At 48.1% G+C, this 26,438-nt stretch overlaps 2 protein-coding genes across 4 annotated transcripts in view; one reads left to right on the top strand and one right to left on the bottom strand.

Annotated features, from left to right (window-relative positions):
- SGSM1 (small G protein signaling modulator 1) overlaps nucleotides 1-18,158 on the top strand; it is an 89,165-nt gene extending 71,007 nt beyond the window's left edge. For all 3 annotated transcript variants that reach the window (XM_081801953.1, XM_081801954.1, XM_081801952.1), the window contains 6 exons: nucleotides 1,732-1,856; nucleotides 3,860-3,942; nucleotides 9,993-10,102; nucleotides 12,391-12,487; nucleotides 13,548-13,715; nucleotides 15,967-18,158. In XM_081801953.1, the coding sequence (XP_081658079.1) occupies nucleotides 1,732-1,856; nucleotides 3,860-3,942; nucleotides 9,993-10,102; nucleotides 12,391-12,487; nucleotides 13,548-13,715; nucleotides 15,967-16,055 (672 nt within the window). In that variant the 3' untranslated portion in view covers nucleotides 16,056-18,158. The remainder of the gene's footprint in view (nucleotides 1-1,731; nucleotides 1,857-3,859; nucleotides 3,943-9,992; nucleotides 10,103-12,390; nucleotides 12,488-13,547; nucleotides 13,716-15,966) is intronic.
- Nucleotides 18,159-22,155: 3,997 nt separating this feature from the next.
- Nucleotides 22,156-25,732, bottom strand: LHFPL7 (LHFPL tetraspan subfamily member 7). The gene is made up of 3 exons (XM_006733165.2): nucleotides 25,532-25,732; nucleotides 24,600-24,738; nucleotides 22,156-22,430 (listed from the first exon to the last, which is right to left on the bottom strand). The coding sequence occupies exons 1-3, from the start codon at nucleotides 25,730-25,732 to the stop codon at nucleotides 22,168-22,170; spliced, it is 603 nt and encodes a 200-aa protein (XP_006733228.2). The 3' UTR covers nucleotides 22,156-22,167.
- Between the last annotated feature and the right edge of the window lie 706 nt (nucleotides 25,733-26,438).

Genomic DNA, 26,438 nt, shown 5'->3' with positions numbered 1-26,438 from the left:
TTTAAATACTCAAGTTTGCTTTCTTGCCAAAAAGTCCAAGCCAAAGGATGTCAGCTGAATGGGAGGTTTTCTGAGCCAGGCGTGGTGTTTCCATTTTCCTTTAAAGAACTTCTTTCTTTTTTTTTTTTTTTTTAAAGATTTTATTTATTTTTGACAGAGAGAGAGAGCACAAGCAGGGGGAACAGCAGAGAGAGAGGGAGAAGGAGACTCCCCGCTGGAGCAGGGAGCCCAATGCGGGGCTCGATCACAGAACGCTGAGATCATGACCTGAGCCGAAGGCAGACGCTCAACCATCTGAGCCACCCAGGCACCCCTAAAGAACTTATTTCTAAGATATACTTGCCCATGTTTATAGAGTCAAAACAAACCAGCCTAAATAGGGAACCAGAAGTGCCCCCCACCCACCCGCGTGGAGCTCTCCCAGAGGCAGTGGAGGTTACTTACTCTGCCCAAATTATCTGGTGTTTACTCTCATGTCTGTAAATAACTTACTTGTATTGCTACTTCTTGATCTTTTTTTTTTTCCTTTTTCTTCAGTTCCAGACATTCCACACCCACACCCTCACCCCACGGGTGACACCTTCCCAGCCCTATCCATCCACTACAGTTATAATCATTTTAGTTATACATTATGCTAGTATAACAACATAATGTATACACCATCTAGGAAGCTGTATTTATTTTTTCTTTCCTACCAAAAAAATTCTGTTTTCCCCGGATGCGTTTTCATTTCCTTGTCTCTGTTTTCCTTTCCTACGTTTGCCACATGTGGATCAGCAGTTCACCCCCCAGCCTCCAAACTCTGCCAATTTTCTAAATCTCTCCTGGAACGTTCAGACACATCAGCTTTTCTGTTCATTTTTATGTCTCAAGAAGTTTCCCCAGTGACCTTTCCCAGTCCACTGCTCCCGATAGATAGCTGTCATCTTAGATTTGTCTTCACCTTCATGTAGAAGTTACTCTTGCTTTTGGATTATCCACCTGCATACATTGTAAACCTGATTCAAAGCTATTAATTATCCAGGGAGATATATTTTACACTTCACTTGGCACCTCTATTCACGACAGGCATCTGTCCTTGAGACCCCAAATGTTAGTTTTTCTTCCAGGCGTCCCTTACCAGGGATGGGGCTTTTGGGGGATCCCACCTTAATGTAGGAAAGTCTCTTAATAGATTCCTGACCTTAGGGGAGAAGGACCCCAAAACCATTCAATCCAAGCTTACATTTTGCCAATTTGGAAGCTTCCTTCAAGGCAAAAGCCAGACTTGGTATTTTCTTGCCTTTTTGGGTTAAATTTTGGCCTTGAAATGTTCCGTATTTTTCTTGCCATATCATTGCACCTTTTCATCAGGTGGGGTCAAGGCAGCAAGTCCAGCTTATGGCCGGAACTGGACTTCTGCTCGCTTCCTCCATTCTTCCTGTCCCATGTTCAGGGGGTGGGGATGCACCTCCAGCTAGTTATAACCCTCGTGCGCTCAACGGGGATAGTTAGTCTGTGCACCTTAGAGAATTGTCTTGTTTCACAGAAGGGAGAAAAACAAAAAGAACTGTCATCATCCCAGGCAACAACAGAAAGGAAACCAAACACCCACACGGTCCAGGGAGAAGATGTGCATTTCAGCGGCACCAGGAGCCGATGAGGCGGGAGGAGGGAGAACCTGTGGAATCCGACCTCTGGGAGGAGTGGGGGTGTAACTGTTCTTTCCTTCCCCTCCCTGGGGGCCTGCAGCCGGAGCTCCTGGACCTGTACACGGTGAATCTGCACCGCATCGAGAAGGACGTGCAGAGGTGTGACCGCAACTATTGGTACTTCACGCCCGCCAACCTGGAGAAGCTACGCAACATCATGTGCAGGTGGTTGGGGGTGGGGGAGGGGGTCTGCAGGGGCGTGGAAGAGGGTAGCAGAGGCAGGGGCCCCAGGGAGCCCAGCCGGATGGCCGCCTCTGCCCCAGGCACCTTGCCCACCTGGCGTTTATGCCAGCCCACACTGACCAGATAACAGTCAGACTGATGATAATAACAGAGAGCATTTATTAAGCCCTTACTGTATACCAGGCTCTCTCCTGAGCCCTTTACTAAAAGCTGTTTCACCTCGTCCTCACAGCAAGCCTGTGGGATGTTAGCTCCCACCCCCCTACCCCACCCATCCCCCATCTACAGAGGAGGAAACGGAGGTTGAGGGCCACCACATTGCTTGAGTCCCCCAGTGGGGCAGTTGGCTGAACGGGAGCTCATACTCACATCTCTCAGGTTCTAGAATCTTGTGCTTTATTTCCTTAAGCCAAGACCTGGAGCTTCTTATTACTTTTCACTACATACTGAATATTTTATTTCTCAAAATATGAAAGTAACTCAGGCTTATTAAAAACCTCAATCAACCAGCAAAACCAGAAGTTCATAAGGTCCAAAGAGAAACTGCTTCCCTCTCCAGTCATAACGCCCCCTCCCCTAGAAGAAACTCCTGCTAACGATTGAGCGAACATCTTCCCAAGCCACGTATGTATTATACGTGTAAAATAACAAAATAGATCGTATATATTGTATAATATCACATGAGTGCCTATGTGTTTTAATGTTTTTTTAACATGTTTTTTTTAAAACACATGTGTTTTGTGTTTTGTTTTTTTTTTAATTTTACCTATATGGGATTAATACTATGTTTTCTACAACTTGCTTTATACACTTAATAATGCATCCTGGACATCTCTCCATTCTACTCTAACTCAGGGGTTCACAAACTACTAGTATAGCCCACAGGCCAAATCCAGCCCAGCACTCATTTTTGTAAATAAAGTTTTATTAGAACTCAGCCATGCCCATTTGTTTGCGTAGTATCTGTGATTGCTTCTGCAGAGTTGAGTAGTTAAGACAGAGAACATACAGCGTGCAAAGCTGAAAATAATTATTATCTCTCAGGAAAGGTTTGCAAACCCCTGCTCTAACTCATTTTTATTAATAAGTACTGTCTCCTAACTATTCTGTTTTATAGTCTCCTAAGCAGTCATTGCCTCTCAAAATTGAGTTGAGGGGATACAAATATAATGAACTTTAATTTACTATGTTACATTAAAATGAAAAGGTGCTGGAGAAGAAGGAAGGATAGACCAACCTTTTCTGGGTTATGGCTTTGGGAGAAATCGTGGAAGGCCTCACAGAGGAGGTGACATTCAAGATGGCCTTTGGCAAAATTAGGAGAGACTCAAGAAACCACTTGGCATACATATACCCTGCGGTGAGGCCACCTGGGTTCAAATCCTGCCTCTGCCATTTATTATTAGGTGAATGACTCTATGCATGTCACTTATGTCTCTGGGCCTCAGTCTCCTCATCTGTAAAATGGGATATGATAATACCTTTCTCATATGATTATTTTGAGAATTTCATGGTGCTATACATGTTTAGTGCCTGAGTATATGGTAAATGCTCAGTAAATATTAGTTCTTATTATTAAGGGGCAGATGGGAACTCCAGGCACAGAACTGCTAGGGCAAAGCCCAGGGGCGTGAATATGTGCCAGAGAGGAAGAAGTACCAGGAGGTGGTGGTGGGGCGGTGAAGATGGATGGGGAGGAGACACTGAATGCCTTGTACCCCCAGTGAAGGAGTTTGCACATTGTCTTGTCATGCAGCGGGGAGCCTGTGAGCATGTGGTGCTCTGAGTTGGGCTTTAGGAAGCCCATCGTGGTGGCTGAGAATAGGATATTTGAAGAGTGTCAGGCTGGGGTAGGGGATGCAGGTGGGAGCTGAAGGAGTGAGTGGTCCAGGTGAGGGATGGGGGACAAGGGAGAAGGGAGAGGACGAGTGGGTTGGAGAGACAGGTCGTGAGTGCCATCCACGGGCCCCTTGTCTCTCTCGCAGCTACATCTGGCAGCACATTGAGATCGGCTACGTCCAGGGCATGTGTGACCTCCTGGCTCCATTGCTGGTCATCCTGGATGATGGTGAGTATGTCCTCCCCACTCCAGGGCCAGGGGTGCAGTTTTCTTCCTACTGCAGAGGAGGGGTGTTAACCTCATTTTGTGACTCCGTGGAACGAACGGGTCAGCACAGGTGCTCAGAGGACCTGTTGGTGAACACACCAAGGTCCTAGTGAAATAAAAAGTCTTGATGTTCCATATTAGCCAACACTTATTGCCAGGTGCCCAACACCCAGCCAGGCCTTTGCTGGCCACCGATTGTACAGATGTGAATGGGAACAAAGAAGAACCCAAGGCTGGATGTCTTCCCTGGTGAATTCTACCAAACACTTAAGAATTAATACCAATTCTTCACAAACTCTTCAAAAGGTAGAATAGGAGGGAATACTTTCCAACTCATTCTGTAAGACCATTCCTTATATGAGGACCCATCGGTACCTTGATATCAATACCAGACAAAGATATCACAAGAAAAGAAAACTACAGACTGATGTCCTTTTATGAATATAAAGACAAAAATGCTCAGCAAAACACTCGGCAAACTGAATCCAGCAAGATATAGTAGGGCTATATATCATAACTAAATGGGATTTATCCCAGAAACACAGGCTGGTTCAACGAAGTAATTCGCTATATTAATAGAACAAAGGACAACAATGAAACGGTCATCTTAGTTGATGAGGAAATGGCATTTGACCAAATCTGACACCCTTTCATGTTAAAAACACTCAACAAACTAGGAATAGAGAGAAACGTCCTAAACATGTTAAAAGGCACCTCAGAAAAACCTACAGCTAGTTCATACTCGATGATGAAAGACTGAATGCTTTCCTCCTAAGATCAGGAATAAGACAAGGATGTCCACTTTTGCTACAAAAGATTCTAGACAGGACAATTAGGGAAGCAAAAGAAATAAAAGGTGGCCATACTGGAAAGGAAGTAAAACTATCTACTTGCAGATGATGTGATTTTTTGGGCATACAGTAATCCCAAGAAATAAGAAAAAAAGTGTTGGAGGGGCACCTGGGTGGCTCAGTCGGTTAACATCTGACACTTGATTTTTGACTCGGGTCATGATCGCAGGGTTGTGAGATTGAGCCCCTTGTTGGGCTCCACACTGGGCATGGAGACTAAGATTCTCTCTCTCTCCCTCTCCCACTGCCCCTCCCCCCCCAAAATACTGGAGCTAATGTCCAGCAAGGTTGCGAGACACGAGACATATATACAAAAATCAGTTGTACTTGCCTACACTGGCACTGAACAATCCAAAAGTGAAATTAGGAAGGCAATTCCATTTGTAATAGCATCTAAAACAAGATACTTATGAATAAATTTAACAGAAGAAGTGAAAGATTTGCAGGTTCAATTACAGACCGCTGTGATACAGCGAATATTGCAATAAAGTGAGTCAAATGAATTTTTTGATTGCCCAGTGCATATACAAGTTATGCTTACATTACACCGTGGTCTCTTAAGTGTACAATATAGCATTATGTCTAGAAAAATAATGTACATACCTTAATTTAAAAATACTTTATTGCTAAAAAAAAAAAAACCCATCATCTGAGTTATGGGTGAGTCATAATCACTGATTACAGATCACCGTAACAAATATAATAATAAGGAAAACGTTTGAAACATTGCAAGAATTACCAAAATGTGACACAGAGACATGAAGTGAGCAAATGCTGTTGGAAAAATGATGCCGGTAGACAGACTTGCTTGGTGCAGAATTGCCACAAACCTTCAATTTGTAGGAAAAAAAAAAAAAGGCAGTATCAGAAAAGTACAATAAAACAAGGTATGCCTGTATACCAAAACTGTAAAACCTTGTTGGTTTTTTTTTTAAAGATTTTTATTTTATTTAGTTGACAGAGAGAGACACAGCGAGAGAGGGAACACAAGCAGGGGGAGTGGGAGAGGGAGAAGCACGCTCCCCGTTAATCGGGAAGCCCTATGCAGGGCTCGATCCCAGGACCCCGGGATCGTGACCTGAGCCGAAGGTAGATGCCCAACGACTGAGCCACCCAGGCGCCCCCTGTAAAACATTGTTAACAAAATTAAGGATCTAGGGGCGCCTGGGTGGCTCAGTCAGTTAAGCATCTGCCTTCGGCTCAGGTCATGATCCCAGAGTCCTGGGGTTGAGCCTAGTGGGCCCCCTGCTCAGTGGGGAGCCTGCTTCTCCCTCTCCCTCTACCCCCGCCCCCGTTCATGTACTCTCTCTCTCTCAAATAAATAAAATCTTTAAAAAATTTAAAGATCTAAATAAATGGAAAGACACCTCATGTTTATGGATCAGAAGACTTAGTAGTGTTAAGATGGCCATTCTCTCCAAATTGATTCAGTGCGATTCCTATCGCTATCCCAGCTGCACTTTCTGTACAAATGGGCAAGCTGACCCTAAAACTCATTTGAAATGCAAGGGACCAAGAATAGCAAAATCAATTTTGAAAAAGGAGAAGATGTTAGAGGACACACAGTTCCCAGCTTCAAAACCTACTACATTATAGTAATCAAGAGAGTGTGGTACTTCCACAAGGACAGACATGTAGATCAGTACAATAAAATTGGAAGTCTAGAAATAGGGACGCTTCGGTGGTTCAGTCAGTTAAGCATCTGCCTTCGGCTCAGGTCATGATCCCAGGGTCCTGGGATCGAGTCCCGCATCTGGCTTCTCGCTCAGCAGGGGAGCCTGCTGCTTCTGCCTCGGCCCCTCCCCCTGCTTGTGCTCATTCTCTCTTTCTCTGACAAATAAATAAATAAAATCTTAAAAAAAAAAAAAAGGAAGTCCAGAAATAAGTGTTTCTGGTACATTTACATCAATTGATTTTGACAAGGGTGCCAAGACATTTCAGCCCAGCAAGGAAAGAAGGGTCTTTCCAACATATGCTGAAACAACCAAGTATCCACATGCACAAGATTGAAGTCAAACTCCTGCTTCATACTATATGCAAAACTACTAACTCAAAATGGATCATAGACCTAAATATAAGAGTTAAAACAATAAAATTATTAGAAGAAAACATAGGCATACATCTTGGTGACCTTGGGTTTGTGACTTTGGGTGTTAAGCAGTGGTTTCTTAGATATGGCACCAAAAGAATAAAGTGACAAAATTAGAAATAAATTGGACCTAACAAAATTAAAAACTATTGTGCTTCAAAGGACACCATCAAGAAAATGAAGAGAGGGGGCGCCTGGGTGGCTCAGTTGGTTAAGCGTCTGCCTTCGGCTCAGGTCATGATCCTGGAGTCCCGGGATCGAGTCCCGCATCGGGCTCCCTGCTCGGCAGGGAGTCTGCTTCTCCCTCTGACCCTCCTCCCTCTCATGCTCTCTGTCTCTCATTCTCTCTCTCTCAAATAAATAAAATCTTTAAAAAAAAAAAAAAAGAAAATGAAGAGAGCCCAAAGAATGGAAGAACATGCTTGCAAATCACATGTGTAATATAAGGGACTTATATCCAAAATATGTAAAGAGCTCTTACCATTCAGCAAGAAAAAGATAAATGACCCAATTAAAAATGGACAAAAGGTTTAGATAGAATTTCTCAACAGAATAGAAGACCTACAGGTGGCCAGTAAGCATATTAAAAGATGCTCAATATCTCTGTGTCACTAGGGACATGCAAATGGAAACCACAATGAGATACCACTGCACACCCACTAAGGTGGCTAGAATCAAAACCATGGAAACTATCAAGTGTTAGTGATAATATGGAGTCATCAGCGCCTTTGTACTTTGCTAGTGGGATTATAAAATGTCTAACATTTTGGAAAGCAGTCTGGCAGTTCCTCATAATGTTAAACATAGAGTTACTGTAAGACCCAGCAATTCCACTCCTAGGTATACCCCAAGAGAAATGAAAACATATGTCACACAAACACTCTGTGCAGGAATGTGCTCGCAGCAGCATTATTCACAATAGCCAAAAAAATGGAAACAACCCAAATGTTTATCAGGGATGCATGCATAAACAAAATGTAGTGTGGCCATATACTTGAATACTATTTGGCCAAAAAGTAACTACTTGACACATGCTACAATGTGATGAACCTGGAAAAGTCTATGCTAAGTGAAAGAAGCCAGACAAAAAAGGCCACATAGTGCATGATTCCATTCATTAGAAATGTCCAGAAGAGGCAAAGCTGTAGAGACAGAAAACAAATGACTGACAGGGGCTGGCGGAAGAGGGAAATGGGCCATGACTGCTGATGTGTGGGGTTGTCTTTTGGAGGTGCTGAAAATGTTCTGACCTTCGAGAGGATGGTTGCACAATTCTGTGAATTATACTAAAAACCCGAGCCTTACATTTAAAACGGTGAATTTTATGCTGTGTGAATCTCAATAAGGCTGTTAAAAAACAGGGAGCATAATGCCCTACTCCTTAGACACGGGCTGTGCATCGTGACTTCCTTCCCAGAAGTTCAGTATAGAAGGGGGTGCGGGTGGGAGGGAAACTGTGTGGTAGAGAGACCATGACAAACACTGCAACAGCGAGGTGACCGAAATCAACATTACCGGTCAGAAATCATATGGGTAGCAGGTGCTGGTGACATGATGTGGTTAAAATAGCACATTACCCATGTGGTCCTTCTCCCAATAACCCCAAATCCCCGTCTTATCGTGAGAAAAACATCACAAATTCCAATAGAGAAGCCTCACCTAGAATACGTGACAACTGCTCTCACAACTTCCAAGGTCATGACAAACAGGGAAAGCCTGAGAAACTGTCCTATAGAGAGAGGAGAGGAGAGGGGGAGACCTGTACTAAGGTGTTATCCTAGATGGGTTCTTGGAACAGAAAATAAACAAAACTATGGAGTTTAGTTAATAATGTGTCATCAGTGGGTCGTTAATTGTAACAAATGGACCATGCTAAGATGTTCTTCATAAGGGAAACTGAGTGGGGGGGTATATGGAAATTGTCTCTGCTCTCTTCTCAATTTTTCTATAAATCTAAAGTGTTCTAAAAAATAAAGACTTTTTTTTAAAGATTTTATTTATTTATTTGTCAGAGAGAGAGAGTATGCGCAAGCTCCAGCAGGGGGAGTGGCAGGCAGAGGGAGAAGCAGGCTTCCCTTTGAGCAGGGAGCCCGATGCGGGGCTCCATCCCAGGACTCTGGGATCATGACCTGAGCTGAAGGCAGACTCGTAACTGACTGAGCCACCAGGCGTCCCCAAAATAAAGTCTTTTTAAAAATGAAGATCTTACTATGCCTTGGGAAACCTTCCAGTCTAGTGTAACTTTCTCCCAAGTTACCAGGTGTAAAGAGGAAAAAGAAAAAAGGTACCACTTTCAAACAAAGTTATCTAAACGCTGGCTAAAACAGTATGAAACAGGTTTCTTTATTGCGGGACTTCTCAGAGCCTTTACTTTCTCAATTATATGTAGTTCCTCTCTAGCATTTCCCAAAGTTATTGGACCCTTTCTCTGCATAATGCCTGTTAGCACCCTTCTGGTATTGACAATCACCGTTTTAATTCAGCAGTTCCCAGACTTGAGAAATCCATGAACTGGTAGAATTTTGAAAAAGAAAAAAAAAAGTTCGGGACCAACAAAACATCATCTACTTTTTATTACAGCAAATAGGGATCTTTTAAAAAGAGTATGTTGGGGCACCTCAGTGGCTCAGTCAGTTAAGCATCCAACTCTGGGTTTTGGCTCCAGTCATGATCTCAGGGTTGTGAAATCGAGCCCCTCATCAGGCTCCACGCTCAGTGGGGAGTCTGCTTGAGATTCTCTTCCTCTCTCTCTCCCTCTGCCCTTCCCACAGGCGTGTGCTCTCTCTCTAAAACAAATAAATCTTTTTTAAAAAAGTAAATAAAAAGAGGATCTGGTGTCATCATCATTTCCTAAAAGAAAGGCTATTTCCACCCCTCAAAGGTGGAAAGCATGTGGTTAAGACTGCAGAGCATTCCCTGACGTGGGATACACGGACTCTCCCTTGTCTGTGTGTGTGTCTCCTCTGGCTGTGGACCTCATGAACCAGCTCGGGGCCTTCGACCTTGGGATCACCTTGGGAGCTCGTGTTCCCCGGGCAGTGGCAGCTGTTTCTCCTGTGCTCTTTCCCCAGAGGCCCTTGCCTTCAGCTGCTTCACGGAGCTCATGAAGAGGATGAGCCAGAACTTCCCCCACGGAGGCGCCATGGACACACACTTTGCCAACATGAGGTCGCTGATCCAGGTAGGACTGGTCCTATTCAATAATATAACTTCTTCCACCTCAGCCCAGTGGTCCTCAAATCAATAGGCTAGCCATGCTTAGTCGAACTCAATTCAGTTCATTCCAACTCCCATCAGCTCGAATCACTGCCACGGATTCATTCTCACTGAGCATTTATTCAGTCCAGGCCCCCTGGCTACGTAATGAACAAGACGTGGCTACGTAATGAACAAGCCCTTAAAAAGATGTTTGCTTGTCAGGGAAATCCAAATCAAAACCACACTGAGATACCACCTCACACCAGTCAGAATGGCTAAAATTAACAAGTCAGGAAACGACAGATGTTGGCGGGGATGCGGAGAAAGGGGAACCCTCCTACACTGTTGGTGGGAATGCAAGCTGGTGCAGCCACTCTGGAAGACAGTATGGAGGTTCCTCAGAAAGTTGAAAATAGAGCTACCGTACGACCCAGCAATTGCACTACTGGGTATTTACCCCAAAGATACAGATGTAGGGATCCGAAGGGGTACCTGCACCCCAATGTTCATAGCAGCAACGTCCACAATAGCCAAACTGTGAAAAGAGCCTAGATGTCCATCGACAGATGAATGGATAAAGAAGATGTGGTGTGTATATATACAGAGGAATATTATGCAGCCATCAGAAAAATAAAATCTTGCCATTTGCAATGACGTGAATGGAACTGGAGGGTATTATGCTTAGTGAAATAAGTCAATTAGAGAAAGACAATTATCATATGATCTCACTCATATTTGGGATTTAAGAAACAGAGGATCATAGGGGAAGGGAGGGAAAAATAAAACAAGATGAAATCAGAGAGGGAGACAAACCATAAGAGATTTTTAATCATAGGACACAAACTGAGGGTTGCCGGAGGGGAGAGGGGTGGAGGGATAGGGTAACTGGGTGATGGGCATGAAGAAGGGCATTTGATGGAATGAACACTGGGTGTTATATAAGATTGATGAATCACTGACATCTACTTCTGAAACTAATAATACACTGTATGTTAATTAATTGAATTTAAATTAAAAAAAAAGATGTTTGCTTGTATTGGTCCTTTTCCTCAAAGTAACATCTGGGTATATTTCTCTCTCTCTCTCTTTCTCTGTCTCTCTCTCTCTCTCTCACACACACACACACAGCTTTATTGAGATATAATTCACATACCATGCAATTTACCCTTTTTATTTTTTTTATTTTTTATTTTTTTAAAGATTTTATTTATTTATTTGACAGAGACAGAGACAGCGAGAGCAGGAACACAAGCAGGGGGGAGAGGGAGAGGGAGAAGCAGGCTTCCTGCTGAGCCGGGAGCCCGATGTGGGACTCGATCCCGGGACCCTGGGATCATGACCTGAGCCGAAGGCAGTCGCTTAACCAACTGAGCCACCCAGGCGCCCTACCCTTTTTAAATATACAATCCAGTGGTTTCTAGCATAATCACAGTGGTGAAACCACTGTGAAACTAATTTCAGAACATTTTCAGCATCCCAAAAAGAAACCCTAGTAACCATGGTAACATCAGTTCCTCTCCCCAGCTCCTGGCAACCACTAATGTACTTTCTGTCTCCGTAGATTGACCGATTCCGGACATTTCATAGAAATGCAGTAACATGACATGTGGCCTTTTGTGTCTGGCTTCTTTCACTCAGCATCCTGTTTGCAAGGTGCGGCCGTGTGGTAGCAGAGGTGTCAGGAGACCATGACTTTTTATTGCCAAATGATGCTCCACTGGCGGGCTCTGCCACGTTTTGCGTATCCAGCCATTCACTGACGGACACTTGGGCTGTTTCTACTCTTCGGCTCTTGGGAATTGTGCCTCTGTGAACGTGTACAGGTCTCTATGTGGCCATCTGTTTGCATTTCTCTCGACGATGTCCTTAGGGCTGACATTTCAGCTGCCCCAGGCTACCTTCCCTCCAGCCGCATACCAGGGCTCCAGTTTCTCTCCATTGTCACTAACGCTTCATTGTCGTTTTGATTCTGGATTCATGTCCTAGAGGGTGTGAAGTGGTATCTCGTTACGGTTTTGATTTGCGTTTTCCTGACGAATCATGCTGAGCATCTCTCCGTGCTTTATGGTTATTTGCGTATCTTCTTTGGAAAAACAACTGGGTTGACCTGAGCTGGGTCGATTTTCACTTCAAATCTTTTGCCCGTTGCCTAACTCCACTTGGTCATGGGGCTGTGCGGCACCCGGTAAGAGGGTCAGTCTCTATTCAGCGGACTCCTCTGGGCCAGCCTCTTGCCGGGAGGCTGATGCCAATCTTTTCTCCCGCGGGCAGATTCTGGACTCAGAGCTCTTTGAGCTGATGCATCAGAATGGGGACTACACTCACTTCTACTTCTGCTACCGCTGGTTCCTGCTGGATTTCAAGCGAGGTAATGACTTCAGACCGGGGCGTGGTTCCCAGAATCTTTGCAGCAGAACCTCAGGGGGAAGAAAGGGACCATGGAGGCGAGGCTGGGGGTGTTGGAGCAAAGCCAGAGGAAGAGAGGAACACCCGTTTATCGAGTTCTGACTATTGGCTCACCTGCCCTATTTTGCAATGACAGTTTGTTGTTACAGTCCCCATTTTACAGATGAGGAAACTAAGGCTAAGAGTTCAATTCAGAGGTCGGACCGGTGGAGCCAGAATCTTAGGCCACCTCTGCCCACCTCCTAAGCCCAGCTAGTGCCCTTCCATTCTGTTATGCTGCTTATTGGCGGCAAGGTACCCCTTGTCCCGAGTGACATGTGGCCCATGTGACTTAGAAATGGGGTATAGCACAGCACCCTGGTATTCGGCAAAGTGGGGGTGATGCAGATAAGAGTATCTACCCTGCAGGGAGGTGTTTATTGCTTGCCAGACCGTGTGCTGAGCCATTTCTATGTATTTTCTCTTCAAGCCTCACCCCACTTACAGAGGAGGAGAGGGAGACGATGGTGGAGGGGAGGTCACCTTGCCGGTGGTGGGGCTGGATTCAGACTGAGCTTACTGGACACAGGAAGCCTTGCTCTCCACCATCGCTCGCTCTCGTTTCTCGAGCAGCCCCAGAGGCAGCGGCGAGTTCTGCCTGTGTGCAGAAGCAAGGCGGTACCCCCGTGGGTGCTAGAGGAGCTGTAAGGTGCAGGGAGAAAGGGGGACACTGGTCCATCAAGGGACAGCAGGGACAGGTCAGTGTAAATGAAACCCAGCCAGGCTTGGTTCCTTCCCTTACAGAAGCTGGAAACTTACAACCCCCTAGCCCGCACAGCCTTTTCTCCCGATAGGGAAACTGAGGCTTCTGATGGTCCAGTGGCAGAGTGCAGGTCTCCTGTCTCCTGACCTGAGCTCTGTCGGCTGCACGAGGAGAGAAGCGCAGGGCACAGCTGGCCTGGGATCTTCCCAAAGGGAGGGTGGCGGCGGGAGCTCCGTGGCTGACCCTCTCCCCACGCGCATGCGTGCTGGTGCCTTGGCAGAACTCGTCTACGATGACGTCTTCTCTGTCTGGGAGACCATCTGGGCAGCCAAACACGTCTCGTCTGCCCACTACGTCCTCTTCATTGCGCTGGCTCTGGTGGAGGTCTACCGTGACATCATCTTGGAGAACAATATGGACTTCACGGACATCATCAAATTCTTTAACGGTACCCACGTGACCGGGCTGTCCTCTGAGGGGTGCGGGCTTCTGACGGGCCCCTTCCTGGGGCCTCGGAGGGTGGGAGATGCGCTCAGATTGACACGCGGTGAAGGGGATGGGGGAAGGGGTTTCCATCCGCTTCTTGGGTCTATTTCCAAATGGATCAGTTGACATCTGGTAACGCGGAGAATGCATTTTTCTCAGGAATCCAGCAGAAGGAGCATGGGTGTTGAAATCAGGCTCGGGGGCAAACCCCAGCTCTGCCACTAAGCAGCTGTGCCCGTGGATAAGTCACTTCCCCTCTTTCTAAGCCTCTCTTCCTCATCTGTAAAATGGGGTAAAGTGTCTGCTTCGGAGGGCTGATGGGCACAAAAGCAGCCCCAGGAAGGCATTTGAAGTGTCAGAAAGGCACAGCCTTTGAAATGGGATCCCGATCCCAGCCACTTGGGAGCTGTGTGACCTTGGACAAGTGACTTCCTGTCTCTGGGCTTCAGATTCCTTGGGGATAGAATGGTACTAACCCCTCCCTCACAGAGATGTTGGGACAATTAAATGAGACAACATGGATAAAGCCTATTTTGCAATACCTTGCTCATCTGAGGAGCCCCATAACTGGAAGTTCTAGCTCCTATTATCACTATTTAAAAATTTTTAAAAACTAGGGGCGCCTGGGTGGCTCAGTCGTTAAGCGTCTGCTTTCAGCTCTGGTCATGGTCCCAGGGTTCTGGGATCGAGTCCCGCATCGGGCTCTCTGCTCGGCGGGAAGCCTGCTTCTCCCTCTCCCACTCCCCCTGCTTGTGTTCCCTCTCTCGCTGTCTCTCTCTCTCTGTCAAGTAAATAAACAAAAATCTTAAAAAAAAAAATAAATAGGGGCGCCTGGGTGGCTCAGATGGTTAAGCGTCTGCCTTCAGCTCAGGTCATGATCCCAGGGTCCTGGGATCAAGCCCCACATCGGGCTCCTGGCTCAGCAGGGAGTCTGCTTCTCCCTCTCCCTCTGCCTCTCCCACTGCTCATGCTCTCTCTCTCTATCTATCTCGGTGTCTCAAATGAATAAATAAAATCTTAAAATAAATAAATAAAAATTTTTAAAAACTAAAGATGATTTTGGAAAAAAGCAAAAAAAGCCATCTTTGACCCTACCCCAAGAACACTTTTTTTTTTTTTTAAGATTTTTATTTTTAAGTAATCTCTACACCCAACGTGGAGCTGGGACTCACAACCCCGAGATCAAGAGTTACACGCTCTGGGGCACCTGGATGCCTTAGTCGGTGAAGCGTCTGCCTTTGGCTCAGGTCATGATCTCGGGGTGCTGGGATGGAGCCCTGCATCAGGATCCCTGCTCAGCAGAGAGCCTGCTTCTCCCTCTCCCTCTGCTCCTCTTCACCTCTCATGCTCTTTCTTGCACTCGCTCGCTCTCTCTCAGATAAATAAAATCTTTAAAAAAATAAAATAAAATAATAAAAATAAATAAAAAATAAAAAGAGTCACATGCTCTCCCGACTCGGCCAGGCACCCGAGAAACATTATTTTATTTTTATTTTTAAATCAAATATTTTATTTTGGAATAACTGTAGATTTAAAGAAAAGCTGCAAAGATAGTACAAAGAGTTCTTGATACCCTCCACTCAGCTGCCCTTGATGTCTCTACATTACCTGATCCTAGAACATTTGTCACGACTAAGAAGTTAACATTGGTACATTACTATTAACTAATCTACAGTCTTTATTTGATTTTGATTGATTGCCTGGTTTTTTGGGGTTTTTTTAAGATTTTTATTATGGGAGAGAGAGGGAGAGACCATGAGCAGGGGGAGGGGCAGAGGGAGAAGGAGAAGCAAGGAGCCGGGTGTGGGACTGGATCCAAGGACCCTGGGATCATTACCCGAGCTGAAGGCAGACACTTACCTGACTGAGCCACCCAGGTGCCCCCAGCATTGCTTTCTTGAAAGGTCCCCAGTCGTGGTGTTTATACAAGGTGAGTGGGAAGACCTAACTTTCTTCAAGCACGCAGTGGGAACCCACATCCTCTAGTTTGATTTCACAGCAGCCTTGTAAGGCAGAAACTGTGGTAACCCCCATTTTACAGATGCGGAAAACAGGGTCCAAAGGGGCAGGCCTTCCCCAAGGTCTCTGCTTGGGGATGATGCCAGATGATGATGATGGGGATGCCCCAGGGACCCCGCCACTAGAAGCTGCAAGGGGGGCCCCAGAATGGACACAGAATGAGGCTCCTGAGCTCTTGCCTTGCGCTCTTTCAGAAATGGCTGAGCGGCACAACATGAAACACATCCTGAAGCTGGCCCGGGACCTCGTGTACAAGGTGCAGACTCTGATCGAGAACAAGTGAGGGCCTGCTCTCCCCGGGCCGTGTCCGCCGAGCTGCCCGCCAGCCCGCTTTTCCTCCGGGCTGCCCCGGCCGCGAGGTCCCCGTGTCTGTTCATGAGCATGGACTTCTGTGCAAAGAGAAAACTACCCCAGCTTTGGCCACCCAGGCAGGTGGGGTCGAGGGGTTGCCCCTTCAGTTCAGCCTTACGTTTTTCCGTTTGACCAAAGATTGTCCAAGGGAGTCAGGGTGCGTCAGCGGACGGAGGGAGCATTTTCATGGGTGGCCTCCAGAACGGTCGCCTCTCTCTTGTACTGTCCCAGTCCCTCCAAACTGTTCTGTCAGATGAGACTCAGGGAGGGAATTTTGAGGGGAATTGGTGTAGGAGAGGTCTGTGGGGCTACCTCTGTGCTCCGAAAGGGGCCTTTGGAGGTGTTCCGGAACATGGCTGGAAGGTTGGCTTGGAGCAGTTTCTGCACCCCGCACTGTGGACGTTGGGGCTAGGTAGTCTTTTTGGAGAGGGGACGTGTAATGTAGGGTGTTGAGCAGCATCCCTGGCCTCTACCTGCTAGACGCCAGTAGGGCCCCCTCCCCAACCCAGTTGTGACGACCAAGACGTTTCCAGATATTGCCAAATGTCCCCATTTGGGAACCACTGACGTCGAGGAGGGGCTACCGATGTATCTCCCTCCTCGCCTTTCCTTTACAGGGCCTGTATCCTAAGGCCCCTTCCCATTCAGAAAAGGCACACGGGAGTCCACATCCCTTTCAGGGGCTGGATGCTCTTTGTTGTATTCTCTCATTTTTTTCTCCCGACTCCAGGAGAGACTTCTTTTCTTCTTTTCAAGAAAGGTCTCTCCCTGGAAGGGTGGTGGAATGTGAGAAATGTCTGTAGGTGTGAGACAGCCTGAGGCTCCTTGGGGTCCCTCCCAGAGTCCCTCTCCTTCCCCCCCATACAGGGCAGAGTGCACATCCCTTTCTTCCCCTCCTGGGGAAGACCTCACCTCTCCTTCTGCACGTGGGGTCTGGTGCTCCAGAGGCTTGGAAGGTGTGTGTTGGTGAAAGCTACTTCTAGAGAAGTCAGGGAGGCTGGCTTTTCCCTAGGTGCCTTGGCTCGCTCAGGACAAAGGAGGAAAAGGAAGGCAAAGGTCAGCCAGGGTAGACTGAGGTCAGCCAGGGTAAGACTGGGGCATGTGTTTTCCTTGGGAAACATGCCGATGACCTGGCGCCAGGGTCATGGCTAAGTCTGGGAATGGTCCCCTCCGTGTCTTCACACAGAGGGTTGCCAGTCACAGACAGACCCTGAGCTAGCTGGTTCGCCCTGCCTACCTGTCCTTCTGCTCGAGCGGTCCTGCCAACCCCTTTCTGAGAATGCCTGGGACTCAGGAGAAATAGCGTCAGTTTGGAAGGCTCCTCCCCGGAATGTCAGGGAGGATTTTGGAGAGGGGAGGAGACTCAAAGCACATGGAAGCGTTCATAGAGAGAGTACATTAGTCCTCTGTCCTGAGCAAACCAGGAACGGGGAGGAATCCCTGCCTTACGTGCTTGTGAAGGCTAATCCCTCGGTCCCAGTGCCTTCAGCTGCATCCACCACCCCCCCCGCCAGTCCCTGACGTGGGGGCCTCTTGAGGAGGACGGACGAGACCTAAATGACCCTTGCCTCCGAAGAGTATGCTCCGTGACAATTGCATCTCCCCGCTCTGGTCCCCTGCCTTCCCAAGATGGGGGTAAAATATGTGCAAAAGGCCCCTCCGGATCAAAGACTATCTAGTCACTCAGCTGTTCATTACAGAGGACATTATTTTAGCAAGACCCAGGTCCTAGACCTTCCGATTCTTATTTATTTTCTCAGACCAGTCACAAAGTACAGCACACAGTCTCTTCTCCGCTTTCTCTCTTGTGGTGTTCCAGAGAAGTGTCCGTGGTTGTGATTTGGAACAACTCCTATTTATTCGGCTTACTGTGCTTTTTTCGGTCTCTATACATCGTGTGCGTCCTTGTGTCCTGGAAATCGACTGTGTGGGAAGTCGTTCTGTCTATGGAGTGCCCTCCTCCTTTTCTTGTAACTGTTTCCTGAAGAGTTGTGTCTATATATAGAGAAAATACATATAAACAGAAATGTGTGAATATGGGTTATTTTTCGTTTCTGAGCTGCAGGAATTTTTTTTAACACGAAGGAGAGAAATATTCCCTGTGGAAGACTGTCCTCCCAACCCCACCCCAGTGACCCAGACCCAGACGGAGACCGAGTCTCATGGTAGCTGCCTGGTCTTTCCCCAGGAGGTTCAAGGCAGGCGAAACACTTCTCGCTCCCTTGTATCAGTTAGCTGTCAGCATGAGTAATGCTGCATAACAAAGCACCCCAAAGCTCAGTGGCCTCACACTGCCATTTATTTAGCTTGCAATTCTGTGGGTTGACCGCATGGGCTGAGAGGGTCTTCTGGTCTGAGATGGACTTCTTCATGTGAGTGGTCAGCTGATGGCCACCAAGGCGACTCCGCTTCTGATGGTTGGCCGGCTGTCGGCCAGGAAACTGGGGGAAACTGGGCCACGTGTCTCTCATCCCCTGGCAGGCCAGCTCAGGCTGGTGTATGTGGCCATGGTGGCAGTTTTCAAGAGAGTAAGCAGAAGTGTGCAAGGCCTTTTGAGACCTCAGCTTGGAATTGGCATGAAAGCATTTGTTCTACATTCTGTGGCTCAGAGTAAGTCACATGGCTGAGTGCAGATTCAAAGGTGGGGGATCCCCCAAGATCCAGTGCACAGGAAGGGTCCCCAGATGGTCAGCCATTTGACTCGGGGTCAATACGTCTACGTTGGCACCTGCTGAGAGAGCTCATCTCTCACGCCTGATGTTCCCTCCCACAGATGAGCAGCTTGACCCCCTTGACATCCACAGTCCCCGCTCACGGCTACCATTCAGAACCTTAGCCATCAAGCAACGGGGACCTCTCATGGATGTCCACCCCTCGCAGCCTCTAAACATGGGCCAAGGGAAACAACTAGCTTTCAGCTGCAGAAGCAAAACTTGATTCAGTCTAATAAGCACCCATCAAAACTGCAGGTTTTATTTTATTTTTTTTAAAGCTTTTATCCATTTATATGACAGAGAGAGACACAGCGAGAGAGGGAACACAAACAGGGGGAGCGGGAGAGGGAGGAGCAGGGAGCCCGATGCGGGGCTCGATCCCAGGACCCTGGGATCATGACCCAAGCCGAAGGCAGACACCCAACGACTGAGCCACCCAGGCGCCCCAAAACTGCAGGTTTTATATAGAAAAAGTTAGGTTTCCAAATAAGCCAGCGAAGTAGAAGTACCTCTCTGAGCCTTAGTTTTCACTCTGTGCCCTGAGGATAATAATGCCTCCCCTTATTCTGGATGCAGCCCTGACCCCCTTCTTTCACTGGGACCCCTCTGCTCCTCAGCATCTCCAGGGCATGATTTCCTGGTTGAGACTTCAGTGTCCCTGAGTTACCAGCATCTACCTAGCTCAGGTTCTCAGGTGAGGCTTTGAAACCTAAGAGAATATGGCTCCTGGAGGAGAGGTCGGGAAGGGGCGAGCTCCCAGCCCTCTTGGGCCATGACCGAGGAACACAGCAGTTAGGTGTGGGGAGGCCGTCAGTCCTTGGCGGGAGCAAAGCCCGAGCTGACTCTGCAGTTAGCATCTGATTTCGCTGAGTTGGGAAAAGGCTGACAGGTCTCTATGCTTCTGGCTTTTAAGCCACCGGGCACGCTGAGAGCATGAGCCCAGGACAGGTGGAGACGAGAGGAGCACAAATTGATCGGTTTTGAAGGGCCAGCTTGCCAATCTGTTGGTAAATCAAACCTGAGCAGAATTAAAATGACCCACGGGGCCATGCAGTTCCCTGGGGATTTTCCATTATGTCCGGGTACCGTGTAGGAATTCTCCAGTGTCTCCTTGGCTTGCTTTCTTCAGACCTGGGGGCACAGTGATTTCCAGCCTTTATAGACACAGGGCTCCTTGAAACAGCGGAAGCCCCTTGTTTTGATCAAGAGAAAATAAGACTGAGAGATCCCTCTGCCTCAAATAAGGACGGGGTCTCCCTGTAAACTGTTTCTCATTAGGGGCTGGAGAATCGCTCCCTTTGGCATTGCTGAAACAGTTCAAAGGGAAAATTAAGGGACTTGGGGGCCATTGAGAGGTTATGACAGAGGGGACGTGAGTGACAGGGGCCGGGGGCTGAGTTTGGGCTTCTACTCGGCAGCATCCACTTGCAGGACTTAACCCCAGGACCCTGAGTTCATGACCTGAGCCAAAATCAAGAGTCAGACACTTAACTGACTAACCCAGGTGCCCCTCTACTTTTCTCTAAAAAAGCTGTCAAGTCACCTTTATGGTTCCCTCTGGAAGGTGAATGCAAGCTGCCTTCTGTAGTCTGTGTGTTTTCAAGATAATGGAGTCGCTCCTGGGGGTTGTTTATGGATGTTCTTGGTTGAGCATTTAAAGCTAAAAGAGTTTGATCAAGATAAGCTAGGTCGGGCAGAGGGAGCAAATCCAGGTCTTATTTTGCCTCCACCATAGAGGGTGACAGACCTGGGTTCAAATCCCAGTCGGCTGTGCAGACGTAGGCAAGTGACTGTACCTCTCTGAGCCTCAGTTTTCACTTCTGTGAACTGGGGATAATAAAGCTCCCCTTCAAAAGGGAGCTGGGCATCGAATGTTTTTGCCTAGCCAGCATCCTTCCCCCGTTCCAGTACCAGCACCTTCTCCCATGTTCTGGGGAGCTGTATCTCTTACGTTACAACCATGGTCTTCTAGGGAGACTGCTGATATGCCCCACCCCCCAGGGGGCACATGACTCTGTCCTGACCAGTCGGATTCCTTCCCTGGGAAGAGAGCCATTCACACTTTCTTTCCGCAGTGGCCAAGCTAAGAGGACGCCAGCCTGGAGCTGCCTGTGACCATGTCTCCTGCAGGTAGTGGAGCAGGTGTGGCTGGATCCAGGTGCCCGGATGAGGTCCTTAGAGCTCCACCTCGGTCCATGTGATCATTCCGCTCTCCTCCATGCTGATGTACACCGATTCCATGCCCATCTCTCAACCAGCCTTTCCCACCAGGCTTTATTGGCTAGAAGGGCTCATTTATCCATAACGTGGGATAGTCAGAGAGTTGCTGGGGGTCATCTCCCAAGGAAAGATTAAGGTGCTGCTCCCAGAGAAGGGCAATGGGTCATGATAGGCAAAAGCCAAGACTGACTCCAGCATCCCTGGCAGAGAGAGGGTGTGCAAGGGCTGGAAGTGTGAAGAGGTCTTCCGTGGGCCCAGAATTCAGTGTGGCAGAGGGAGAGGCACAGGGGTTGGGTGTGTGACAAGAAAGAGGCTGAAGAGAGAGCTTGGAATGGGATCCGGAAGGGCCTCTTGGGCCCCAGGTAACAGTGAAGTCTCCACATCAGTGGGGCTGTTTACATTGGGGGGAGGATGAGACAGGTCCCCCCTATCCCCACCCCAACACAGACACGCTTTTGTACAAACTCTTCTTGTCCATCTGGGGACTCACTAAATATTTGATTGGGAAAGAAAGAATTCTCAAATTCTCCAAGAAAAGAGGAGTTCTAAAGATGGAGGGGCGCAAAAGGGAATATGCACGTGCCTATTGAAAGATGCGGTACTGGAGGGACGGCTTGGACTCAGAAGCCCTGGGTACTCTTTTATTTCTTTAAGTAAACTCTACATCCAACAGGGGGCTTAAACTCAACAACCCTGAGATCATGAGTTGCATGTTGCACTGACTAAGTCAGCCGGGCGCCCCTGGCATTCTTCCTGAATAGATGTAGTTCTCCTTCTGAGGAGTCCTGTGAAGTAGGATTATAATCATAATAAGCTGAAGTTTGTTGAATACAATGGGGCCTTAACATGGTGCTAAAGCGCATTATTTACACAGAGCATCGCAAGTTAATTCTCATAACAACCCAATGAGGTGGGCATTATTTTACACACACACACCCCTCCCCCCCGCTGCCCCCTCCCATTTCACGGAATTCGCGGTGGTCCAGAGAGGTGAAGTGATTTGCCCGAGGTCACACAGCATGGAGGCAGCAGAGGTGAGGTTTGAGTGCGGACTTGCAGTGATTTCATACCACTCTGAAGTGGGCCCTTTTTGCTCCTCCTGGGAAATTTTTATTTGCTCCTTTCTGGCATGAGGATGATTTGCTCGGTGTCACCGGAGAAGAGGATGATCCTCCCCTGGACCTTGGTCATGCGGAGCCACCCAATCACAGGCAGGAAGCTAGCTAGGACTGCGTTGAGGATGGCAGTCACATAGCCCCAGCCCAGTTGGCACTGCCCACCGTGGTACACAGAGGAGGCTCCGCAGGCTTGCTTGGCGAATGCGGAGGCCAGGCTGATGGGGAAAACCGGCAGGCCCACAGTGGTGACAGTGACTGGAGACAGCAGGAAGGAACACCAGCGTGTCAGTCAAGGCTCTCTGGGCTAACCTCATCCCAGGACTCACTGATCCCCCCTCCTATCGACCCACCGATTCATTGATCCATTCACTTACATGTTGACTTATTACCTATCCATTTATCTCATCACTCAACTAGTCTTCCACCCAGCTATCCGTCTACTCACCCATTCTTTCAACCATATTCTAACCCTCTAATCTCTTCATCCCCCTCTCCACCTATTCATTCACTTATCCATCTACCTGTCTGCCCACTTAGCCACCTGCACCCCACCCATCCATTCACCCACCACCCACCCAACCCCCACCCATCCACCTACTCAACCATCCACCCATCCATCCACCCACCCAACCAACCATCCACCCATCTATCCGTCCACCTACCAACCCATCTGCCCACCCACCCATCCACACACCCATTGCATCCATCCATCCACCCAACCATCTATCATCCACTAATATATCCATAGATCCATCCATCAGTTCACCTACTTACGTACCCACCCATTCATTCATTCATTCATTCATTCATTCATTCATTCATTCACCAACCCACCTATCTGTGCATGCATTCATTCATCAAAACTGTTACAGGTGCTGTGGTGGGCACTAATGACAGTAAGGAAATAAACTTTACACCTCCTCACCTTCAGGGCACTCTCAGTGCAGAAGAATCACATGACCCTAGCTTCTCTTGCTGTTCTTCAGCCACATTGGTCTGCTTACAGTTCTGTGAACATGCCTTGCTCACTTGTCTCTAACCTTTTGCCCCCAGTGTTCCCATTACCTGAAGTTCCCTTCTATATTTAAGCAATTCCCACCTGTACTTCCAGACTCAGCTCAAGTGATACCTCCTTCAGGAAGCCTTCTTTAACATCCTCCACCCTCCTGGAGTTTTTCCTTGCATCTTGTGCTCGTCCTTATCTTATCAAATATCCACTGAGTTGTAACTGCCTGATGTACCCCCCCACCCCCAGACACTGCACAAGCCTAGGACAAGGACTATAGCTCCATCCATTGATTCAACAAATATTTAGTGAACATCTATTATGTGCGAAGGCACCGTGCCAGATGCTGGTGATGTCAAGACAGACCTGGCCTTACCCTCAAGGAGCTGATGTTGTAGTGGAGAGAGATGAACAATAATCAAGCAGGCAGATAAGGTAAGTAAGTGCTGTGAAAATACAGAGCAAGGTAAGAGGTAGGAGAATCTCAGGAGAGCGGGGAGCTCCCTTTACCTAGAGGCCATCGAAGATCTCACTGAGGCAGTGATATTTGAGCAACGTAGAGGAGCAAGACATGTAAGATCTGAGAGAAGAGAATCCCAGGCTGAGGGGACAAGCGTGGTGTATCATGGAACAGAAAGCAAACCATGTGGCTGGAGCAGGTTGAGCCTGGCAGAAGGGATAAGAGGTGAGATTGGCAAGGGAACGAGGGTTTCATCAGGCAGAGCCTCATCAGCCATGACAAGGAGTGTGGATTTTACTCTGAGTGTAACAGGAAGTCACTGGAGGCTAGATAAACCAGTTTGAGTGGCCCGATCTGATTTCAGTTTTAACAGGATCTGTTTGGCCAGCATGGCAGACAGACTCTAAGGGAAGGTGGCAGCAGAGAGACGTGTGAAGTGGTTGTCACTCTAATCCAGGTGAGAGGTGGTGGGGGATTAATTGCATGAGGGTTGCAAACAAGCCCTGGGCTACACCATCCAGAGCCTAGATGGGAGTTAGAGAAAAGCAACCCTCCTGGGGAGGTGCAGCCCTGCCATTTCACAGCTTAGCAAGTGGAGCATAGGCTAGATTTCAGCATCCCTCAGCCCTCGGCTGGGCTCCCTTGTGCAGTGCACAACCTGCTCAACTGTGTATGGTGGTCCTGGTAAAGATGATACAAAGTGGATGGATGTGAGAGAAACAAAGGGGGACAGACTATTAGGACTGGGTTTAGCTAAGGACAGGAGAGGGTGATGTTAAGTATGCCATTCCCTCCCCACCATTTCTAGCTTGCTAAAGGACCAGAGAGTCTTCAATCCTAGGGTTTATCTCTGAGATGCAACATAGGAGGCCAGACTCTGCTCACAGGTTCGTTCATTCGTTCATTCATTCATTCTACAAACATGTCTGGAATGCTTACTATGTGGCAGTGGGTTTACCTGCCACTGTCTGCACCCCTGGTGTTGGGCCACCGGCCCTTCTGGGACACAGCCCTTTGGGGGCCAGGGCCCAAGACAGGAGGAGAACCGCATTAAAGGCCAACAAGAGCCATCCTCCAAGGAGAATTGCAGCCGAGACCTGTCAGGAAGAAAGAGGAGGCAGGGTGTTGAATGGGGCAGAGAGGGGCAGGTGTATGTCTGTTTATTGGCCAGCTACTGAGTCCTCAAAACCCAAGAGATCTGTGCTATTGTTTGCATATACACAAGCTGAGGCCCAAGGAGGTGGAGTCATTTGCCTCAGGACACGCAGCTAATTAAGTGGCAAAGCCAGAATTAAGATCCAGATTTACAGCCACCATACCCCACCTTTACTGAGTACCTGCTAAACGGCAGGATCACCGGGAGAGACACCTTTGTAATTACCGGTTGCCGAGGCTGTATAATCTTCCTTAGAGGTGTTGGACTGGGAGTCCTGACCCCTTGTCCACATTGTCGAATTTGGGAACGTGCATCGTAACAGAGACTTTCAACACCGTAGCCGTGGTTTTCAGACTTAGCAGCCCTCAGAGGGTGGCCAGGTAGGTGTGTGCAGATGGTACACTGCACACAACCCTTGGAGATGCCTTGGGATCATCATAGATTTGCATATTCATTACATTTCTTTTCCAGCAGATGGCAGTATAGTGTCCTGAAGAAGGGGGCCCTTTTCTTAATGTGTACTAAGGTGCTATATGGACTTGGAGCTGCCTGCAGAATCATCCTGGGTGTTGGCTAAAATGCGGATCGCCAGACTCCACGGCACACCTACAGACTCAGAGGCTCAGTGCGGGGTAGGTGGTGGGGGCCAGAACTTGGCTTCCCCGCCAACCCCCGCCCTCCCCGCCCCTCTGGTAGATGTGATAGAGCCCCCGAGGTCCCAGCCCAGGTGTTACCTTCCAGGCAAGGTCAGGAATATCATCCAGGGACCTGAAGGTCCCACAGCTCTGGTTCCGGCTGTCACCCCGAGGCCGGGAGCAGTAGGTGAGGATGCCAAAGGAGAAGGTGTGGGACTGGAACCAGGAGGGAGAGATGAGGCTAAGGGCTGAGATGCAGGCCAGCGAGAGTCCCAGGGCTGCCCACACGCTGCCCGCCATCAGGGAGCATCGATGACCTAGCGGTCAACAGGCAAGATGAGGGGTGGAAGCTGCCGGGAAGGAGAGCAACAGGAGCTGGTGAAGGACCCCCCCAGTTAGGGACCTGGTGCTGTGTTCAGACACCAGGTCCCCAGCCTCCTTTCTGCCTGGTGATGCAATGGGAGGTGTTAGTATCTGGGGAGGGGGTGGGGCTTTGTCCTAACAAGTTCTGGAAGTAGAATAACCCCAAATCTTAGACTAAAGGTTAGTGCTTAAACAGAACTTTGAACACTCCCGCTCTGCGTGGGACATAGTCATCACCAGTCCAGTCAAGGCCCCGCCCATGTTTCCTTCCTTCCTTCCTTCACTCATTCATTCATTCCTCAGCCCCTCAAGGCTTGCACCGTCCGAAAGGGCTGCCTCTCCCCAGAGGGGGTACCTTTTTCTAAATGACACACAGATGCTGTGTTTCCAGCAGCCACAGTGCCCGGTAGCTCACTCCTCCCAATCACTGACCACTGTAATTATTTAATTGTATCTTTTTGTTTGGAGGTGTTTTTGCAAAATGGGTATTGTTCTGTATGTTGTGTATTTTTTTTAAAGATTTTATTTATTTATCTGAGAGAGAGAGAGATAGTGAGAGCATGAGCAAGAAGGAGAGGGAGAAGCAGGCTCCCTGCCGAGCAAGGACCCCGACGCGGGACTCGATCCCAGGGCCCTGGGATCA

This window comes from Leptonychotes weddellii, chromosome 13 (assembly GCF_054177405.1).
Source record: "Leptonychotes weddellii isolate Sample4059 chromosome 13, ASM5417740v2, whole genome shotgun sequence".
Lineage (NCBI taxonomy): Eukaryota > Metazoa > Chordata > Mammalia > Carnivora > Phocidae > Leptonychotes > Leptonychotes weddellii.
This window is presented reverse-complemented; position numbering and strand designations above follow the sequence as displayed.

Bases quoted from the DNA above. Each gene is read 5' to 3' on its own strand.
- LHFPL7 (XM_006733165.2), bottom strand. From the start codon at position 25,732: ATGGCGGGCAGCGTGTGGGCAGCCCTGGGACTCTCGCTGGCCTGCATC. The intron at 24,739-25,531 runs GTAACACCTGGG...TCTTCCTGACAG, and splicing joins TTCCTGACCTTGCCTGGAAG to GTCTCGGCTGCAATTCTCCT. The intron at 22,431-24,599 runs GTAAACCCACTG...TGCTGTCTCCAG, and splicing joins AGGGGTGCAGACAGTGGCAG to TCACTGTCACCACTGTGGGC.